This window comes from Phacochoerus africanus, chromosome 4 (assembly GCF_016906955.1).
Source record: "Phacochoerus africanus isolate WHEZ1 chromosome 4, ROS_Pafr_v1, whole genome shotgun sequence".
NCBI lineage: Eukaryota > Metazoa > Chordata > Mammalia > Artiodactyla > Suidae > Phacochoerus > Phacochoerus africanus.
The window spans coordinates 130,810,532-130,826,221 of NC_062547.1; the positions used below are offsets into that span (position 1 = coordinate 130,810,532).

At 43.0% G+C, this 15,690-nt stretch overlaps 1 protein-coding gene across 1 annotated transcript in view; it reads left to right on the forward strand.

Moving 5' to 3' along the window:
* Nucleotides 1–14,002, forward strand: part of CCDC192 (coiled-coil domain containing 192) — a 178,093-nt gene extending 164,091 nt beyond the window's left edge. The window contains 1 exon segment of the mRNA XM_047774737.1: nt 13,691–14,002. Within this exon segment, the coding sequence (XP_047630693.1) occupies nt 13,691–13,977 (287 nt within the window). The 3' untranslated portion in view covers nt 13,978–14,002.
* Nucleotides 14,003–15,690: the final 1,688 nt, after the last annotated feature.

Sequence of the window (15,690 nt, forward strand, 5' to 3'; positions counted from 1 at the left end):
ATATGACACACCACATTAACAAACTGAAGAATAAAAACCATATGATCCTGTCAATATACAAAAAAAGCTTTTGACAAAACTCAACACCGACTTATAATGAAAAAAAAAAAAAAAACACCCTCCAGAAAGTGGGCATAGAGGGACCCTACCGCAACATAATAAAGGCCATATGTGACAAACCCACAGCTAACATCATTCTCAATGGTGAAAAGCTGAAAGCATCTCCTCCAAGATCAGGAACAAGACAAGATTGTCCACTCCTGCCATTTTTAATCAGCATAGTTTTGGAAGTCCTAGACATAGCAATCAGAGAAGAAAAGCATATAAAAGGAATCCAAATTGGAAAAGAAGGAAAATTGTCACTGTTTGCAGATGACATGACATCATACACAGAAAACCTTAAAGAAGGTATCAAAAAACTACTACAGTTCATCAACGAATTCAGTAAAGTTGCAGGACACAAAACTAATATACAGAATCTCTCACATTTTTATATACTATCAATGAAATGTCAGAAAGAGAAATTAAGAAAACGATCCCATTTACCATCATATTAAAAAGAATAAACCTACCTAAAAAATACCTAGGAATAAACCTACCTAAAGAGACAAAACACCCATACTATGAAAACTATAAGACAATGATGAAAGAAATCAAAGGTGACACAAACAGATGGAAAGATATACCATGTTATTGGATTGGAAAAATCAATATAGTCAAAGTGACTATACGACCTAGGGCAATCTAAAGATTCAATCCATTTCCTATCAAATTACCAAAGACATTTTTCACAGAACTAGGACCCCAAAAGTTTAATTTTTATAGAATCACAAAAGAATAGCCAAAGCAATCCTGAGAAAGAAAAGTGGAGGTGGAGGAATCAAGCGCCCTGATTTCAGACTATACTACAAAGCCACAATCATCAAAACAGTAAGGTACTGGCTCCCCAAAAACAGACGTATAGATCAATGGAACAGGATAGAAAGCCCAGAAATAAAACCAGGATGCTATAGTCAACTAATCTATGACAAAGAAGACAAGAGTATACAATGGAGAAAAGACAGTCTCTTGAATAGTTGGTGCTGGGAAAACTGGACAGCTATATGTAAAAGAATGAAATTAGAACACTCTAATACCACACACAAAAATAAGCTCAAAATGGGTTAAAAACCTAAATATAAGACCTGACACTAAAATGCTTAGAGGAAAAAAAAGGCAGAACACTCTCTGACATAAACTGTAGTAATGTCTTTCCAGATCCACCCCTAGAGAAATAAAAACAAAAGCAAAAATCAACAAATGGAAACTAATTAAAAGTTTTTGCACAGCAAAGGAAACCATAAACAAAACTAAAAGACAACTCATATAATGGGATAAAATATTGGCAAATGAAGTGACTGACAAGGGATTAATCTCTGAAAAACAACCCATGCATCTCAATTTCAAAAAAAAAAAAAAATCAAAAAATGGGCAGAAGATCTAAATATACATTTCTCCAAAGAAGATACACAGATGGCCAAAAAATGCATGAAAACATGTTCAACATCACTCATTATTAGAGAAATGCAAATCAAAACTTCAAAGAACGATCCCCTCACACGAGTCAGAATGTCCATCATCAAAAAGGAAAAGCTGGAGAGAGTGTTTAGAAAAGGGAACACTCCCACACTGTTGGTGAGACTCTAAGTTGGTACAACCACTATGGAGAACAGTATAGAGGTTACTAAAAACAAACAAACAAAAAAAAAAAAACTAAAAGTAGAACTACCATATGATCCAGAAATCCCATGCCTGGGCACATATCTGGAGAAAACTATAATTCAAAAAGATACATGCATCCCAATGTTCATTGTAGCACTATTTACAATAGCCAGGTCATGGAAGCTATCTAAATACCCAACAACAGAGGAAAGGATAAAGAAGATGTGGTACATATATATAATGGAATATTACTCAGCAATAAAAAGAATGAAATAATGCCATTTGGAGCAACATGGATGGACCTAGAGATTATCACATTGAGTGAAGTAAGTCAGACAAAGACAAATATCATATGATAGCACCTACATGTGGAATCTAATAAAAATGGCACAAAAGAACTTATTAATAAAACTGAAGCAAACTCACAGATTTAAAAAGCAAGCTTAAGGTTACCATAGATGAAACTGCTATGGGGAGGAAAGAATTGGGAGGATGGGAATAAAAACACACTATTGTATAAAATAGATGATTAATGAGAACCTTCCGTATAGCACAGAAAATCCACTCAATAGTTTGCAATAACCTATATAGGAAAAAAGAATGAATATATTTGTATGTATGACTAATTTACTTTGCTATACACCTAAAACTAATACAGCATTGCAAGTCAACTATACCCTCATAAAATTACATTAAAAAAGAATAACCCTGACAATGCTATTATTACTACAACATCATTTTGTCTCTCAATGTCATACAACGAATTGGCATCCCTCATTTTGTAAGAACTAAGCCTCATATAACCCTTGTACACCTGGGAAGAAAAGCAGGACAATCTCACTGCTAGACACCCTGCTGTACCTGCCATCCAGATGATGGAAACACCTTTCTGTTTACTTTTCCTCCTTCAAATGACTTTGAGTCCATACAGATTCCACTTCAGATAAGCAGAGAAATAATCCTTCATCCACTCTCTCTTTTTCTTCCTTTCTCCCTGTCTCCTGGGCCTGGACCTCCCTGAATTTCCAGTTCTCCCACCAGGATCATTTTTACCTTTTGGCCTCTGGCCAGGCTGTCAATCCTTGCATTCACCCATTATTCTCCTCCAAGGAACCAGACCTATGGGACTTCAGGTCTGCTCGTAGGAAGAGGTAAGAAAGGTTCCCCAAAAACCTTCCTTCTGCTTAGATTGAGTTCCTCTTGGCATAACTCAGGCACACTGTTTTAGTGACAGTGCTTGTGTATCTTGCCCAAGAACCCCTTGTAGAACAATCTGCTGTGATCTGAGACCCTGAAGTAGGTGAGAAGAAACTCTGTTCCAAAGGGGGCAATGGAGTAAGTTAACCTAAGCTGTTCTACTCTCACCCTAGTAAAACCCGTGCCTTATTGGTATAGGTAGGAGCTGGTGCACAGCACTGCATTCTGTCCACCAATCAATGTCTGGCCACTGGGTGCTTCCCTTCCCCCACCCAGCATGTCCCAGCCTGTATTCATTTTGTGGCACCATCTTTGAGATGTCCTCACTTGCTTTCCCATACAAACAACTCCCCCCGACTTGCAAGATTGTGCCAAGGTATTCATCTATCTTTCTGTGACAGTATTCTTACCAGTTTTCTTGGACATGCCCCCTGACTCCAGCAAATGCCAAGAAGAAAACCCTGGATTCAGATCTGCAGAGGGATTCACGTATTCCCTGTGTGGCCGTGGTAGCTGTTAGACTCATACGGAGGCTGAGGAGTCACTGTGCTTCCATCTCAAGGTGTGGTCCCTGCCTTCCCTTCCTCTGGCTCCCCTCTCCCCTACTCTTCGTGGGAAGGAAAAGAGCCTCTCTTCTCCAGATCAGTTTGTGGTGAAATGGATCCATCCATGCCCTGGGAAACAGAAGCAAAAACAAACTCCCAAACACTCATCATCTCCAGATATTCTGGAGATGATTAGCCATGTTACAACTGGTAAGAAGAGATGTGAGATAATTAGAATCAGAGGAGAATCTGAGGACCACAGATGCATCTGTCCCTAGCCATGCAGGCAGAGCCCTTTTGGGTAACAAGGGAGAGGCTCAAAGGGGGAAACTATGATCTCTTTCCTCAAGCTGTGTGCACTGCAGCCTCCTTGGGAAGAGGCTTGCCTGGAGAATTTCTGGTCTGCCTCTTAGGAGGTAGCCAAAACTTGGTTCACCATGTCTACCGTGGGTCAGCAGAAATTCAGCGTAAAAACCTGCCTGATCATCAGAATCACCTGGGGAGCTCTGTAAAAATTATAGATTCCCAGTCATCCTCCTAGATTCAGAATTTCATCAGTGAGGCCCTGGATTCTCCATACTGATGAGGCTTGCCAGGTACCAGCTTGGAGGACAATTTTTATTGCTTATAGATTCTAAGACAAAGATCTGGAAGAGATCTACTCTAAGCTCTTACACTCTATTAAAAGAAAAAAAAGCAAACAAACAAACAAACAAACAAAAAACACTTAACTCAGAAATGTTAAGTGAAATGTTATACAATCATCACAGTTAATTATCTTTTTAAAAAAACACAGTAGTGAGGAATTCCCATTGTGGCTCAGTGGGTTAAGAGCCCGACCTGATGTCTGTGAGGACAAAGGTTCAATTCCCAGCCTTGCTCAGTGGGTCAAGGATCTGGCATTGCCACAAGCTGCAGGGTAGGTCACAGATGCAGCTCAGATCCGGCATTGCATAGGCCTGCAGCCACAGCTCCAATTTAACCCCCAGCCCAGGAACTGCCATATGCCACAGGTGCAGCCATAAAAAGGAAAAATACAAATGTAGCAGTGAAAAGATCTGTATGAAGAAAAAAATGTGCCTGGTGAAAAAAATCTAGGGACCATCCTAATGATCTACCAATTGAAACCTTTGGACTTGTTGCCATGGAAATTCTGTATCACGTATGCACTTAAATTTCATTCATTTATTCATTTAACAAATGAGCACCTACTATGTGCCAAGGCCGTTTCAGGAACAAAGGACACAGTAGTGAAGCCCTCTTGGAGTTTTTCTGCTAGCGGGGCAAAGAGACTAGCAACAAGATAAAAATATAATATATAGTAGTCAGAGATAGCATGTCAGTAAAATCAAAGCAGGGGTCAGAGATTTGACATGTTTAGCAGTGGCAGTTGGGGTGAAATTTCAGGCAGGAAGGGCAGGAAAGGCTTCATTGTATGAAGGTAACTTTGGAGAGGAAAGACCAAAAGGATTTGAGACAACCAGCTATGTACAAAGCAGGGGTCCAATTTTCCAGGCAGAGAAAACAGCGAATGCAATGGCCCTGGGTAGGAACGTGATCAGTTTGATAGGAGTAGCGCTACAGGGTGAATGAGGAGAGGCGGAATAGGAGATAAGACAAGGAGGGCCAGGGGGACCAGATCACAACAGGCCAATATCAGCACTTGGGTTTTTAATCTACACAAGATGAAAAATCATTGGAGCATTTTGGACAAAAGGATCGATACCCAACTAATGTCTTTTTGTTTTGTGTTTTGCTTTTCAGGGCCTCACTCACCTGTGGCCCATGGACGTTCCCAGGCTAGGGGTCGAATTGAAGCCGCAGCCACTGGCCTAGCAACCCAGCAATCCAGGATCCTTAACCCACTGAGCAAGGCCAGGGATCGAAATGACATTCTCATGGATACTAGTTGGGGTCCTAAGCCACTGGGCCACAACGAGAACTCCCCCGAAGTATGTTTTAATGGGACCTCTCTGTGCAGAGTTGAAAGCAGATTGCAAGGGCAGCAGCAAGCAGCCTGGCCAGATATGAAGCTATGGCAACACTTCAACCACACATGCCGGCCGATAGAGAATTAACCACTTCCAGAAATGCTAAAGCAGGGGCATCATGGTGACTTCTGCATCAGGGTGAACCTAGGAAGGAGGCTGAAATCAGTGGCTCAGCTTCAGTCCTACACACGACTCATGGTGAGAACATCCTGCCACCACAGAGGTGACGCTAGTGGTTAGTGAGGTGTCCCTCTCATCCTGCCTGGTCCACAAAAACTGAAATCTCCAAAGCATCCACATCAGCCAGACCCCCCACGCTGCCTCTGGGTCCTGATGCCCACACAGCATCTTCTTGAGGCCCCGTGAACTTGAAGCAACAAGTGCTTCTTCTCTTTTCATCATGTGTTCGATAAGCGAAGTGCTTTTCGAAGTGGTTTTCTTTTCACCATGTGTCCTAGAGGCTCCCTGACCCCCTTGCTCTTTGGAGCTCTCCCCCACATCATCAGGCCTGCAGCCTTTCCATTGAGGTTTCAACTAAATATGTGGTCCCTCCAAAGCACTTATTAAAATAGACAGGTAGGAGTTCCCATTGTGGCTCAGCGGTAATGAACCCGACTAGTATCCACGAGGACATGGGTTCCATCCCTGGCCTTGCTCAGTGGGTTAAGGATCTGGCTTAGCCGTGAGCTATGCTGTAGGTCGCAGATGTGGCTTGGATCCCGTGCTGCTGTGGCTGTGGCGTAGGCCAGCAGGTGCAGCTCCCATTCGACCCCTAGCCTGGGAACTTCCATATGCTGCAGGTGCAGCCCTAAAAAGACAATTAATTAATTAATTTAAAAAACAGGTATTTTTAAGCTCTTAAGTAAGGGACAGTTGGGTTGTTGCTGGGTGAAAGTATTTGCTCAAGTCTGTCACTGAACCTCCAATTTTTCCTCTAAAATAATCCTGTCATAATTCTATTATAAAGCAGGTCATCATGATGATACGGGGAGTTTTGTGATACAACTCAAAAATTCCTAGCAAATATCAGACTGCATTTTTATTACTGCAACTGACCAAACGTATCTGCCAATTAAATCTGTTCTGATGATGCTGCTTGGTTTTTTTCCAAATCAACAAATATGCCATCTTCAAATGTATTCTAGGTATTCAAATAAACACACTGGAGGAGGATACACAAGTCTGCAGGAAGTAACACTAAGCTGATTTTCAAGAGGTAAAATATCTGTGCTACAAGAATGCAAAACATAAGCGAATCCTTTATTGCAGGGAATTACTATTCTCAAATGTTCACCGTGGAAGTCTAGAGAAGGATGGAAAATTAGGAAGGTTTTGGTTGTCCTTTTGGATGTTATTTAAGTAGCGAGAAGGATATATGTACAAGGATGTGCCAATTTCCAAGTCCAAGTATGGTGACAGATGAAACAGGACTCTCTTGTGGTTACTGGGAAATATACACAGCTTTCAAAATCAGCATGAAGGTGAGTCACAGTGACAGGCGTTTGCACAGAGGAGGAAGCTGACCTAGACTTTTAGGCCCAACAGTAATCCTGGGTGGTTCTCAGGGAATGCGGTATTTAATCACCTCACCGGTAAGAGTCTTTCTTATTGAGGAAATACTTGGCAGCCCCGGTCAGGAGCTTGAAAGGCAGAGCCGTCCACAAGTGAGTACCCAGTGGAGGTGTTTGTTTAAGCTAAATCCTGAATGCCCTTTAGGGCCTAACTCAGGGCTGCCTCTCCTACCCAGCCGTGGAACTGTGGCTGTGAAGGCAACCTGTGTCTGACTCATTCTCCACGTGCAGGGTCCAAGTGGCGAACCAACTGCTGAATGAATGAATGAACAAAAAAAAAAAACGCCCATGAGGATGCTAGAGCCCTAACGGGGAAGAAGTGTACTTCTCATTGTTAGGGGTATTAGATCAGATGCTAGGGCAGTGGTTCTTAGCATTTCTCTGTTCAGTGAATACTTTTGGGTGGGGACTGCAAAGGGATCAAAAGGAGCACACCTTTTTTTTTAGAAAGAACAATTTATAAAAACTGAAAAAAGCTTTCCAGCCATTCACTGGGCCACCACATCTCTCTCCCCCAATTAGCGATAAGTTGTACCCTGCACTTCCCCGACCTAACACAGCGCCCCTCCCCACCCCTCCAGCTATCTCTGTAACAATAGGATGGCAAAATGCAAATTTTACTCATTGATTACAATTAGCAGCTGACCTAAGAAGAGCCTGAGGGACACTGAGAGCCACTCACTTAGAAAAGCATCATTTGGGGATGTTTCAGAAATAATTCCTGTGCAGGTGAGAACAGCGCATCCCCAAAATGCACATTCCAACTCTAAGTCTATGCTACTGAAGGGAAAATTACCTCTGCTGTTATGTATTTAGTCATTTTTTAAAGATGGTTTGTTTGTCTGTTGGCTGCAGCATGCAGCGGCTTGATGTGGGATCTCACTTCCCAGACGAGGGATTGAACCCAGGCCACAGTGGTGAGAATGCCAAGTCCTAACTACTAGATCAGCAGGGAACTCCCTATTTAGTCATTTTTTAAATATAACTCTCATTGACACTTTGCTAAGAGCCTGAAATTTTTAAGGGGATTAAGAATGGGAAGCTGGAAATAGACAAAAGCAAATGTCACCATTTCTTCCAGGTGACCTTTCAAGGTGACATGGAAAAATGAACATCGCCTGGCCTGATGCAAGCTGAATGCTGTAAGCTGAGAGCTCAAGTTGTCTGTTCTCTTTCTAAACTTTCCTAAATCTGCACAACTACCAACATCCGTTCTCCTGCTTCCTCTTTGTCATGACCCTAAATCTGTGCTCTCACTCCTGCTTCCCATCTGTTTAAGGCATTGAAAGAGGAGAAATCCTGAAAAATGGCTTATGCTTATAAAAACCTCCACTACAGTAGCAGTTGTGATGACATCATATCCCAACTCTGGCTCATCAGATTTGCCCCTTCTGTCTGACAGACAGGAATCTCTCTTGCCTCTGGGGCTCTTACTGCCTCTGGGTATGAGATTAAACCTGAGATTATGTGGTCAGCAGACAGACTCCTCCATGCCTCAGGCAGCCGTGGCCTTGGCAAGACTGTCTGAGTTTCCAGCAAAAGGCCAGGGAAGACCCCGCAGGGGGTTGAGATTTGGGGGCCTGGAGAGCAGTCTGGACCTTAGGGATGCACAGCCCTTCCTCTGACAGATGAGGGAGCCTGGAGGAGGGAAGAGCAGCACAGACCAGATCAGGCTCAGGTTAGTGGTAGAGTCTGGAAAACTGGCTGGGCTCTTTCCAGTACAAATAGGATGTGAGTCCTGGAGTCCCTTACTTGGTTGAAAAGATGAAAACACTCTTGTTATGTGTAATGTGTTTACAAACGGAACAAAAATATTTTTGTTATATGTGTAAAGAGGTCATTTAATAGGAAAACATACTTGGGTGAGAAATACCCTTTTTGGTGTACACAGTCATTAGTGTGTCTCCTTATCAGCATTTTCATTTAATACATGCAAACCTTACAGTTGGAATCAAAGCCTCAAGCCACCTCTCCTGTTTTGGCCTTCATGTTTCATCTCTCCTGCTTTTCCAGTTTCTTTTTTTTTTCGTGTGCATTGACTAAATTATATCCCCCACAAAATCCAGATGTTGAAGCCCTAAACCCCCATGTAAGTGTATTTAGAGGAAGGGCCTCTGGGAGGTAATTAGGTTAGACGAGGTCATGAGGGGAGGGCCCTCTGAATGGGGTTCATGCCTTTCCCCTCCCCCCCCTTTAGGGCCACACCCACTGCATATGGATTCAACCCAGGCTAGGGGTTGAATCAGAGCTGAAGCTGCCAGTGTACACCAAAGCCACAGCCACACAGGATCCAAGCTGTGTCTGAGACCTATATCACAGCTCAGGGCAACTCCTGATCCTTAACCCACTGAGTGAGACCAGGGATTGAACCCACAACCTCACGGATACTAGTCTGATTCATTTCCGCTGAGCCACAACAGGAACCCCAAGCGCCACAATGAGAACTCCCATGACTTATAAGAAGATACGTCAGACAACCTGGGATTTCTTTCTCTACCATGTGTGGACACAGCAAGAAAGCAGCTGTCTGCAAGTCAGGACGAGAGTTCTCACCAGATCCCAACCACACTTGATCTTGGGCTTCGAAACTCTAGATCTTTGACAAAACAAATGTCTGTTCTTTAAGACACACAGTCTATCTTGTTGTGATAGCCTGAGCTGACTGAGACACCCTGACTCTATCTCTCTCTCTCTCTGTCTCGTTGTGTTTCTGCCCTCTCTCTCTACTACTCTCCACAGAGAGGGCAGAGACAGGACCCAGACCTAGTGACTGTGATTGCCTACATGATGCCGCCCTGCTATATTTTTGCCCTTTTATCATTAGCATTCAGTATACAAGGTATTCTACCTATAATTATTGCATGATTTAAAAATAAATAAATTTAGGGAGTTCCCATTGTGGCTCAGCAGTAACAAAACTGACTAGCATCCATGAGGATGCAGGTTCAATCTCTGGCCTTGTTCAGTGGGTTAAGGATCCAGCATTGCCCTGAGCTGTCGTGCAGGTCACAGTTGGGGTTTGGATCCTGGGTTGCTGTGACTGTGGGGTAGGCCAGCTCCGATTTGACCCCTAGCCTGGGAACCTCCATATGCCTCAGGTTCAGCCCTAAAATTAAAAAGAAAAAAAAAATTTTTTTTTTTTTTTTAAAACCATGTATACCGGTTTCCCTTTGGGGATGGCACTAAACTCTCTTCATTGTGCCATCTGTAGGAAATACCTTCTAAAAAGAGGAAAAACTAGAGAAGGAAAAGACTGAAGGAGAGGTCAAAGAGTAAGAAGAGGGCAGGCACACAGCAGGGGAGTGGTCCCTGATGTCCCTTGTCCCTGAGCCCCACCTAACCCCCCCACCCCCATCCAGCCTGCCACCCCTTTCCTTAACATCTCCCCACCGCCTCTTGCTGCCACTTCCCAGCCATTCTTTCCCCTCCTGTTGAAACCCACTTCAACCCACAAGGACCATTCTCCCAAGCCCAGATTTCCCCGCCTCCGTGTTCTGGAGTAACAGAAAAATGACCCCTGTGCTAATGGCTGAGGACCAGCCATCTTCCCTCCCAGATAACAACCAGACATGTTAACTAGCGCCTCTGCAAGGAACACAGCTACCTGACTTCACCAGAAAGGAAACTCCAGCTCATCACCATCCAATAGAAATGTAATGAGAACCACAAATGCAAGCCACATATGATAGTTAAAATTTTCTAGCAGCCACTTTTTTAGAAAGTAAAAACAAATGAGTACAGATGGATTTTAAAATGTATTTCAGGAGTTCCCATGGTGGCGCAGTGGAAACAAATTCAACTAGGAAGCATGAGGTTGCAGGTTCAATTCCTGGCCTCACTCGGTGGCTTAAGGATCTGGCGTTGCTGTGAGCTACAGTGTAGGTCGCAGACACGGCTCGGATCTGGTGTCGCTGTGGCTGTGGTGTAGGCCAGCAGCTACAGCTCCGATTAGACCCCTAGCCTGGGAACCTCCATATGCTGCAGGAGCAGCCCAAGAAATGGCAAAAAGACAAAAGTAAATAAATAAATAAATAAACAAAAATAATAAAAAATATATATATTTCAGCACAATATATCTCAAATATGTCATTTTGATGACTAATCAATTTTTAAACTGTAATGACATCTCACATTACTTTCCAACTGTCTTCTAAATCAAACATGTATTTTATACTTATAGCACATCTCAACTCAGACTAGGCACACTCAGTTTATTTATTTTTTTTTTTTTAGGGCCCCTCATGCTGCAAATGGAAGTTCCTAGGCTAGGGGTCAAATCAGAGCTATAGCTACCAGCCTACACCACAGCCACAGCAACGCTAGATCCTTAACCCACTCAACAAGGCCAGGGATCAAATTTGCATCCTCATGGATACTAGTCAGATTTGCAATCTGCCGAGCCACAACAGGAACTCCCAATTTTTTAAAAAAATTCTTAATTTTTGTTGGAATTTTTTTACACTCAGTTGCTTAATGGTGACATGTGGCAAGTAGTTACTGTACTGGGCATCACAGCTCTAGTCAGATAAAAGGCAAGATGAGACCCTGCATCCCAGTAAATGAGGAAGGCACCCCATCCTATGGACTCCCTCTGCTGCGCCTATTGAAGAGGGAACAAATTAAATGCCCAGTGGGATCTGAGTGCTTTCCAATGCTTTTAAAGAAAGGTACTCACACTACCATCTACTTAAGTCTTTTGGTTGGGTTTTTGGGGTTTTTTTGTTTTGTTTTGTTTTGTTTTTTGCTTTTTCGGGCCACACCTGCAGCACATGGAACTTCCTAAACTAGGGGTTGAATTGGAGCTACATCTGATGGCCTACACCACAGCAACACAGGATCCGAGCCGCATCTGTGACCTATACCACAGCTCATGGCAATGCCAGATCCCTATCCACTGAGCAAGGCCAGGGATTGAACCTGCATCCTCATGGATACTAGTCAGGTTCATTTCCACTGCGCCACAAGGGGAATTCCCTTTCTCCCTAAGTATTACTGTGAGAATTTCAAATGTTCAAGACAAAAAAACTTCTCCGTGGATTCTTAAAGCATACTACACTGCTAGTAAGAATCTCTAAGACTGTAAACCAGCTATAAGGGAAAAAATAAAATTAATGAAAAAAAAAGAATTTATAAAAGCAGAGAACAGCTTGATCCCTCCTCTCATCACTTTTGTGAACCCAAAGCATCATGCCCACTGCACCATGCAGTGCTCAAGCTTTCACTTCATAATCTCCTGAGAAAATGATGATAGCAAATTAGTTTTTGTGGGGGTTTTTTTGGTTTGGTTTTGTTTTGTTTTTTCTTTTTGCTGATGTACCTCTGGCATTTGGAAGTTCTCAGACTAGGGGTAGAATTGGAGCTGCAGGCCACACTAGAGCCGCAACAATGCCAGGTCTGAGCCACATCTTTGACCTACACCCACACCTTCCAGCAACACCAGATCTGAGCAAGGCCAGGGATCCAGCCCACATCCACCAGGATGCCACGTCAGGTTCTTAACCCACTGAGCCCTAATGGGAACTCTGCAAATTAGTTTTATTTGCTGAGAAGGCAGGGTGCTTCCCTGCCTGCATGGACGATCACAGCAAAGCTGCCCCATCTTTAGCAGGTGCGTAGGTACACAACGGTAGCAGGCTTTTGTATCTTGGACTGTTATGTTTCTTTTAGGTGCAGCTGTGGGGTTCGTTTTCACTGGGGATTGAGTAAAGGCTGGACCTTCAATTATAGCAATCAGCTGTCGACACCATGTGTCAGGTTCATTCATGTGCTAGTGGATCAATTAATCCTAGGATGACATTCGAGGCTTTGACATCCCCAGCATCAGAAATTATTTTAATGGTAGAAACTTCAGGATGAGAGTGGTGAGGAGGATGCTACTGCTAAAGTCCAGTAGAATGAGGTTTCCTTTCAGCAGCTAAATTTTTCGATGGTCAAGTGATATTTGCTTTCAAGGATTTCCTGCTGCCACCCACTCATCTTTAATCTCTTTGATGAAGCCTCTCTCTCCTTCCTTGCTCAGGCCTTTATCCTTATCTGAGGGGTTAGCTGATAGAAACTGCTAATGAAAAGCTTTTATGTCCAGGAGGTATCTGTGATTTTATTAAGACATCCTGAAAAGTCTTTGACCTTAGAGCAATTAATCTCTATACCATGCTAATAGAATTTTCCTGATCACCTCAAATCACACCCCTGGGAACTCTCAAGCTGACCTGGGCTAGGAAACTAGTCTTTTTTCCTTATCATTTTCCCAAAAGGGGCTGTAGTAGCCTTTTTTTTCCCCAAATTAAAACTCACAGTGAAGCATATTTCTACTTGATGATAGCTCCCGTGAAAGGTTCTTAAGGAAAAGGAGAACATGAAATCTAGGGTGGCTATTGTGTGTAGATTGGGTTTTTAAGGACAGCTCATTCCCATGGTTCATTGAAAGTTAAATGTGTATAAAAAGGAGTTGGCAAAGACCAATTCTCCTCCCTCTCCAGAGGCTTCTAAGATTTTTTTCACGAGCACCCAGAGTCTTTCCCCACACCGGATCCAGATTCCATTCTCAGCATCTCTGAACAGATGATGCAACATCTGTGTTCTCTTTTGAGAACGTGAGAAATGAAGCTTTTTCATCTTCCCTCTCCTTGAGTTCTGGGAAATGCAATTAAAACGGCTCAGACTTTCCTTCTCTTGTTTGCTTTAGAAGACAGCTTGCTAGAAGAGCCCTATGGTGGTCTCCCGCATGTGGAAGGCGGTGACCGAAAATTGAGCCTGATTATGGAGTTGTCCACCCAGGTTTCCCTTCAGGCTGAGAAGATCACTCTGCTAGAAGAAATTTTAGAGGAAAGGGAAAGGAAGATTCAGCAGCTGGAAGCTGAGCATGACCCCCATTCTCTCCTGGAGGTCAAAGACTCTCCAGAATGTTTACAAGAAGCCCCAATTTTCATTAATGATACTGTCACTCCTGTGGTCTATGATAAGGATATGTAAAGATTCCCAGTAAGAAAACAACCAAAGTTTCATAAAGTGTCATCAAGTAAAGTCGAGAGCCCAGGTAGTCTCTTCATGGGCAAGTTCAAGTTCATGGGTTCATACTGGAAGGAAATAAAACAAACAAAAGTCTTCAGAGGCAAACAATAAAATGTTGCCCCTTTGGACACTTGTCACATAATCCATACAGCTGTAGAATACTGTGATTCCTCATAACAGAGGGAGAGGGAAAAACACAAAACGAGACAGATTGTCAAAGAACTTAATATCATCCTCTTCCACGCTGCAGGGGACGGGTGGCACAGATCCCGTTTCGGGGTGCAGCTCAAGTGTGGACAGACAGCTGTCACGAAGGGCACGTTTCAAACCAGGAAATGCCAGGGCACTGAAGAGCAGACTCACTGCCAGCAGAGGAAATAGCCATGAGTTCTGTCCTTTTGTGTCCTCAAGAATATATTTCTCTATGGCGTGCATTTTACTAACATTAAGTAAGGCTAGAAATGAAATGAAACTGAAGCAAATCAAAAGAAACCAAGAATGGGTGAATCAGAGCTCAGTCCTTTGGGAAAAGTGTCTGGGGACAGCGTCTCCTTGGGAAAGCACTTAACACTGATTTTTCCCTTTTGAGCAAGACTAGAACCAAAGCAAAATACCCTGTTAAGACTGTACCAAGCAGCTGTGGACAGCACAAAATATATAAGGAGAAACTAAGGATGGCCAGAGGAAAGCTACCTTGTAATTAATGGAATAGAACATTACATCATATTTCTATCCCATGCATCCCCCTTTAAATGATTCAATTTATTTCCCCTCCAAAGAGAGCATCTAGGCACTAACTTTAATCCTTACTCTCCTGGTAAACAACTGTAGCTCTCTCATCAGTCCAACTGTATGACTACTTCTCAATTTAATTCAACCAGTTCAACAAATAGGCATCAAAATTCCTCAATCTACCAGGCACGATAATAGATGTTAACAGTAGTATCATAGCAGACAAGAAAATCACAACTTTTATCATTCAGGAATTCACAAACACAGTTAAGAGTCTCCTTAAACACAAGGGTGATTGTAATGAGAGATGGGAAATGGAAGAGCAACTTGAGGGGAAACCTAATTAGCACTGCTTTAGTAGAGTCCTCCAATTTATTACGCGGAAGTACATTCCTGGGAGTTCCCTTTGTGGCTTAGCGGTTAACAAACCCAACTAGGGTCCATGAGGTTGTGGGTTTGATCCCTGGCCTCAAACAGTGGGTTAAGGATCCAGCATTGTCATGAGCGGTGGTGTAGGTCGCAGACACGGCTCAGATCCCGAATGGCTGTGGCTGTGTCTGTGCCATAGGCTGGCAGCTGTAGCTCCGATTCAACCCCCAGCCTGGGAACCTCCATATGCCGTGGGTGCGGCCCTGAAAAGCAAAAGAAAACAAAACAAAAAAAAAGAATATATTCCTGGACTCAAGTGTATGGCCCAGGAATATGCATTTATAACAAACACATGTGGTATTCCTGGTGAATGTATTTCAGGAACTCCATTTTAAGATACACTGGTTTAGGGCTGGCTTCAAGCAGAACTATCATACTTTTGTTTGCAGGTTAAAAGTCTATTCCCAGAGGGAGAAATGCTCCTTGCAAAGCAGGGTGATGAGTCTTCAACAGGACATAAAAAGTGCATAATCTGAATATGGACCCTAACCATTTAAAAAACAAAGTTTCTAA